Below are 7237 nucleotides of genomic sequence, written 5' to 3' on the forward strand. Positions count from 1 at the left end.
TATTAAAATAACTTATATTAGTATTTATATCTTTTAATTTTCAAAATTTTAAACTGCGAGGTGTCGCCGTAAGGCGACGCCGAGTAATATTGCACTATTTTTTTTTACATTTAAGTGATATATATAGAAATAAAGTTAGAGAGTAATTAACAAAAAATGATTTCGAATTCACATATGTAAACAATATATGTAGAAATGTAACAGTGTAGTTTTCAATTCAACTGTTTTAAGATAAATTATATTGAGGACTTTCATTTTTTAATTTTTCAAATTTTAAACTACGAGGTGTCGATATAAGGCGATGCCGAGTAATATAGAACTATTTTTTTTATATTTAAGTTATATATATAGAAATACAGTTACAGAGTAATTGACGGAAATTAATTTCAAATTCATATGTTTAAGCAATATATATATAGAAATGTAACATTGCAGTTTTCAATTCAATGGTTTTAAAATAACTTATATTGAGTATTTACATTTTTTCAATTTCTCAAATTTTAAACTGCGAGGGGTCGCCGTAAGGTGACGCCGAGTAATATTGAACTAATTTTTTATATTTGAGATTTATATACAGAAATACAGTTAGAGGAGTAATTGAAAAAAATTGATTTCGGTTTCATATGTTTAAGCAATATATGTAGAAAACATATATGTGAAAAAATATTGATTAACTGAAAAAACTTAAACAATATTTATAAACTGAAAAAACCGTGTAAACAATATTTATTGACTGAAAAGGTGAACGATACAAAATGAAACATAAACAAAATATTGACACCTATCTAAATTGAATTAATTATAAATTCATAACAAAATATATAAATGAAATTGTATAATTTAAAATATTTTTAAAATAAATTAAAGTTTATTGGCCCACTCTTTATTTCAGCTGCTCTTCGTCAAGTGAAGGGCTTCTCATCAGAATGGTGGCAATTGATGAAAACCTTGACATAGTTCTATAACTACTGGCTCAGCCAGCAACATGAGGACGATGATTTTTTTGTATATAATGAAGATGACTTGGAAGACATTGTCGACATGCTGCCTGATGCCATTGATCTTGGCATTGAAAAAGAAATTTTTAACATGAAAACACAGTTTGAGCACTTTATATAATTATCTGAAGTAGAAGCAGGAAATAAGAAGTTATCTTCGTCTGCTTTGAAGGAAACTCCTGGAAGCGGTATGTTCCTAAGTGACTTAATATGTCTTGACATAAATTTTGCTAGCCACAGGACTATCTGGGTCCATTAATGATTGAGTATGATTCTGTTATACACGTGCTTTCTAATCTGAAGAGTGCATTGCATATATATACAGTACAATTTATTTAACATAGAGGTATTTGTAAGTGGTAAGTCTTGAATGCATTAATTTGACAAATAAATTGGTGTCTTGTAATACTAAAGTTCCACAATAATTGGTTAAGTTTCATTTGCATAAACCAAGACATGAAGTTGATTTAAAATAGATACTTAAGTCTTAGTCTGTCAAATTCTTTTAAGGAACAAAGTCTCAGGTCCACATTGCAATCAACAAAGTATTGGGAGAATCCCGCCAAGTCTGTGATCCCAAAAATTCTGTCATCGTCACATCCAGCATCCGCGTTGAATGTTGGCTTCTTAAGATTGGCTCCCTCGATTCATATTTGATATGATAATTTGATGTCATAAGATGTATGTACTATTTCAATTATTGTATATTCAAAAATGAGATTGGGTGTTACAAAAAGTTATGACAGTATAAATTTTAACCAATTTTTAAGTTAATTATAATCATATAAATATATACATTAGATTCAAAAAACAAATTATTACATTTATAATCGGGTCGACAGTATAAAGGAACTTTTTCGTATATAAATATATTTTTCGTTATTTTTTATAAATATGTTTACATTGAGTAAAAAACATATATACATAAATTTACATTTATTATGTTGTCTTAATGTCTAAAATATATTTTTCTAACATATGTGAAAAAGTATATTCGCGTAATTTTTTTTCGTTAAAAGAGTAATGTTGTGGTAGTGTTAACTAAAAAGTTAAGTAAACATTTCTCTTTATATTATTTAATATATTTTTTAAAATTTAAATTTATTTAGAACGCGTAGCGCGGGCAAAAATCACTAGTGTAAAATTAAAATATGCAACCGCAAATTGAGGAATATAAAAGATAGAGTATTGCAATTTGCAATTCATTTTCAAAAGATATATAATAGGACGTGAGAGAATTTGATTGCGGGGACATGTTCTTAATAATATTATATTTTTAGAGTAATTAGAAAATTGCATCCTTGTATTATCTTTGCCAATTTGCATACCCATGTATAGAAAACGCTTCGTTTTGCACTCCTGAATTTCTTTTTGTCCAAATTGAATGTTAGTGTCAGTTTGAATGGAGGTAAAATTATATATATATAAAAAATTAAGTTCATATTAACGGATGCATCTCATATTTCAAATTTTAAAAAATCAAAACCACTTTCGAAGATAATTTTAGCTCCAAATTTTAAGTTCCATTATTGAAATTGAAACTTTCATCAAGCTTAATAAATTTTAGCCTCAAAATCTTTGTAAGAGGTAAAAAAATCATAACCCAATTTTTAGGGTTCTTACTTCAAATTGAGGATTTGATTTCCGTATATTTTTAATTAATTTCGATATTATAGATAATTTCTCTTGTAATTTGCAATTAGTTAATGTAATTATTTGTAAGTTTTGTGTTCGATCAGTAAAAAATGAAGTTCGCTTTTTGGGATTTGTTCTGTATAATTTTGGATATGTATATTGATTATACGTTTAATTGTGTAAACAAAGATTGATTTGAGTCGATGAGATTGTGTTTGGTGGGTTTGGATTGAAAATTTGAAGAAAACAAACTTTTTATCTAAAATCATTGGTGGTCGGATTCCGACGAGCTGTTCTTCGTAAATATAGTTTTTTCGTTTATACCCTGGTCAAACTAAAGGTGACAATCAATTTTGATGGAATATGGTCTGGGGTGCAATACGAAACATTTTTTTAAGCATATATGCAATTTGTCGTAAAAAATAAAATATGACCGATTAAAAAAACGCCTATAATAAAAGGGTGTAATATGTTAATATTTACACATATTTTGATAGGGAGTATAAGCACGAAAATCCAATACCCATCAATCCTAAACTCTCGTCAACCTTTATGCAAAATTATAAAACTCGGAAATCGAATAAACTCAAAATTTTTAAATACCAGTAATCAATTGATTTTTCGAGTACTCATTTTTGACATGCGGGTACACTGCTAATAATCGCTTAAATACGAGTCGGTTAATCTCTGACTTCCCGAATACCGGCAGAGTCAACCTATTTTTAATACGCTATCTTTATATTAATATTCGTATATATTTAATTACAAGAAACATGACTTTGCCGACCGCAAAATAATCGTAATTCAATAAAAATTAGTAGGTATTACTTAGTAACAATTGATTAAGTATTATCATTTTAAACATGATCGTTATTTGCTTTTTTGATCGCAAATCACGTTGATAGACGTAAGACTACGTCCACGTATTATCACAATATAAATGGGCCCTACTGAAGTGGGTGGGCCCACTTAGTGACACATAAATGCCACGTGAGAGGTCAGATGACATGACGTGTGCTTGAGACATATGTTTTTTTTATTACGAATGATTATAATGACCGTTGTTCAGTGGTTAATAAAAATGACCGACTATCTATCATTTAAAGTAAACGATTCTTACGTTAATGTTTGTCTTATGGATCGAAGTTTCATGTGAAAATTATTAATATTATATATTTTCCCTTAAATGTATATACTAATATATTAAATACGAAAGTTTGAGAGTTTTGTTATTGGTCTGATCGACTGAAATTTGGTCTCTCAATTTTTAACCGTTATCTTTTTTAAAATAAAATTGATGATAACCGTTAAATATGATAAAGACACAATTATAGTTATCAAGATACATACAAGATGAATGCATATCATCCGCTTATTTATTTCACCTTATCTTAAATGACCTTAACATTTATATATTATTGTATTTACTTGACTTTTAATTTGAATTACTGTAATTCTAAAAAAATTGAGAATCTAATTATTTTTTGACCCCAAACCTTTACATGGTATGGAACAACATTGAGTATACCGAAAGAATAAGAAAAATATAACCACTAGTATCATAATTTAAATAGGGGGCTGTAATTCAAGTGATGCGGGCCGAATTTTGAGCTGGGTGTAATTCGAGCCGAGATTAATCGAGTCGATTCAAACCGACTCGTTTAACTAATTAAGCCTAAAACTCTGTCCGAGCTCGTTTAAATAATGGAGCATAAAGCTCTGTCCGAACTTGACTCGTCTAGTTTTGCGATTCGAGTCGAGCCGGCTCGTTTAGCTAAACAAACCGGTTTTAACGAGTCGGGCGAGCCAGCTTGTTTAATTTTAAACTTAATCGATTCGAAAGCTCCACTCAAACTCGGCTCGTTTAATTTTACTAGTCGAGTCTAGCCGACTTGTTTAATTAAACAATCTGAATCATCAACCCAAACTTGGCTCGTTTAACTAAACTAGTCGAGTCGAGCCCACTTAAACGAGTTTGAGCCTGACGATCTCGCAAACCACCTGACTCGAATTATAACATAAACTTGATGCCCTCAAAGATTCCTAGTTGTTTCCTACCTTTTTATCAGAAATGGTATTCATATTTAATTACAAAATATTTTAAAATTTCGTTTGCATTTTCTTTAAAATATTATTAAATGAAAATGACATTTTTTTATTCATAAAATTCAAATCTATGCACGAGGGATCTATCGCAGTTATGAAAAAATAACCGATTACCGTAATTTTTCTTTTTATGTGGTACTTTATCCGTCGCCATGGAATTTATAAAATATATATATATATATATTTGTTATTCTCAAATAATCTAACAAGTAGAATTACAGAAGGAGGGTTGAATGTAATTCCTCGTTTCTTTTTAATCCTTAAAACTTCTTGCAAACTGTGTATGAATATGTTAAGTGCGGATTAGAAATATTCAAGTATTCAAAACACAAAGTAAGTAAACAAATATGCAGACAGATGGGCTGGGTTAGACTACAAATAATGAAGATTTGCTTGTGCCAAAAAACTTGAATGTGGCGGGCTCTGGCAACCAGGCCCGCTTAGGATTATGAGCGTATTAGCGTGGAACTGTCGTGGAATGGGTAATCCACGAGCAGTTCGATTTTTGAGAGAAATAATCTCAAAACATAAACCCAATGTAGTTTTCCTCTCAGAAACTTTTGTAAAAGAAAATAAAATTGTAGCTGTTTGTAAGTCGATACACTTTGCAGGATTCTTTACTGTTGAACCACAAGGACATGGGGGAGGATTAACGATTATGTGGAGAAATATAGGAGCTGTTGAAATAAAAAATAGTAGTAGTAATTTTTTGGATTTTGAACTAGGGTGTGACCAGCTTGGATGATGGAGGTATACGGGTTTTTACGGGTACCCTGAAAGAGAAAGACGACAGGAGTCATGGAACTTACTTCATGGTTTAGCTTCGCAATCACAATTGCCATGGTGTGTACTCGGAGATTTCAACGATATGATGTATAGCTTCGAAAAATTAGGAGGGAGGCCACACCCAAGAAGGTTATTGGAAGGTTTTAGTAATACTGTACTAGAGTGTGGGTTGGAGGATCTTGGTTTTGTTGGGTGCGAGTTTACATGGGAAAAATTTAGAGGAACACCAAATTGGATACAGGAACGGCTTGATCGAGGGTTTGCAAATCAGAGGTTTAGGAATTTATTTCCAAATGCGGTGGTCCATGTTCTTGAGGTATCTACTTCAAATTACTTGCCATTGCTTTTGAATCTAAATATGCAAGTTTATATGCCAAAAGTTAAAAGGTTCCGGTTCGAAAATATCTGGGTTCGGGAAAGTGACTGTTTAAATTTAGTACGAGACAGCTTAAATGTGAACGGAAATGAGAGTATAATGGAAAAAATAGAGTACGTGTGTCTCAAGTTAGAAGAATGGGGAGGAGGAAAAGTGAAGGAGATGAACAATAAAATCAAGAATTGCAGATGGGTCATGAGGAAGTTTAGGTCGAGGAGGGACAGTGTTGGGGTGCAGAAGTATAATGAAGCCAGAATCGAGTTTTTGAAATTGCTGAAGAGACAAGAAATCTACTGGAAGCAGAGGTCAAAGCAATTTTGGTTAAGGGAAGGGGACCAAAATACCAGATTTTTTCATAATTTTACGACGGGAAGAAAGAAGAATAACCAGTTGACGAGATTGAAAGATAAACACGGGGAATGGATAGATAATGTTCAAGGCATACAAGAGATTATTACTGATTATTTCTCGGACCTTTTCAGATCATCAACACTGGGAGGTTTATTTTCAGAAAGAGAGAAGGTGAACAGTGTCACAGATGAGCAAAATGCGCAGCTGCTAGCTCCAATTACGAATGATGAAGTTAAAGATGCCGTGTTTTCTATGCATGCAGAGAAAGCTCCAGGGTACGATGGTCTCAACCCATGTTTCTATCAAACGTATTGGAGTGTAGTAGAGAAAGATGTGGTGGAGTTCTGTCAACATTTTTTACATACGGGGGAATTGCAAATGGAGATAAATCGGACCGTAGTCTGTTTGATTCCGAAAGTGAAAACCCCGCAACAGATGACCGAATTGCGTCTAATTTCCTTGTGTAATGTCTACAATATTCATTTAAATAAATCTACTAAGGTGTTTTGGAAAATTATCATCAAGCCTACAACATATTCCGAACCATGAAAATTCACCTCAGGATTGACCTTGATTTCAGCTTGCTTCATTGTGGGAAAAGTTGGTTGATTTGCAGTAGTACACTGGGTTGGAACAGGTTCTTCCTCTTCTTCTTCAAATTCCAGCTTCCTTTTGGCTCTTTTCGTTCTTACTCTTTTTTCAGATTTCTGCTTTGGTTCCTCCAGTTTCTCAGATTCAGTTATAGTGGCAGACTTCTCAACTTCTGATTTTGGTTAGCCTGCCTTTTCTGATGCTTGATCCTCAACTTTTCTTCTTTCTTGGCTTCTCCAAATTGAGGATGTCCAGCCATCATACAAATCAGTTTGCCATTTTATAGATTTTAGCTATTCTTTTCTTCAAGACTGAGTCACTTAGATCTTTATGGTTGGCAATGGAGTGACCAAGCAGCTTCTTCTCATCGGGTTGAGGAGTTGCATAGACTAGG

The 7237-nt window shown here is 32.2% G+C and overlaps 1 protein-coding gene across 1 annotated transcript; it reads left to right on the forward strand.

Moving 5' to 3' along the window:
• Positions 1–5610: 5610 nt before the first annotated feature.
• LOC141666166 (uncharacterized) lies at positions 5611–7029 on the forward strand. Its single transcript, XM_074472159.1, has 2 exons — positions 5611–6715; positions 6956–7029. The coding sequence occupies exons 1-2, from the start codon at positions 5611–5613 to the stop codon at positions 7027–7029; spliced, it is 1179 nt and encodes a 392-aa protein (XP_074328260.1).
• Positions 7030–7237: the final 208 nt, after the last annotated feature.

Source organism: Apium graveolens, chromosome 6 (genome assembly GCF_009905375.1).
Source record: "Apium graveolens cultivar Ventura chromosome 6, ASM990537v1, whole genome shotgun sequence".
Classification (NCBI taxonomy): domain Eukaryota; kingdom Viridiplantae; phylum Streptophyta; class Magnoliopsida; order Apiales; family Apiaceae; genus Apium; species Apium graveolens.

Excerpts from the sequence above, each read along its gene's own strand:
- LOC141666166 (XM_074472159.1), top strand. The coding sequence starts at position 5,611 with ATGTATAGCTTCGAAAAATTAGGAGGGAGGCCACACCCAAGAAGGTTA. Across the intron at positions 6,716-6,955 it reads ATTGCGTCTAATTTCCTTGT|ATTTCTGCTTTGGTTCCTCC; the intron begins GTAATGTCTACA and ends CTCTTTTTTCAG.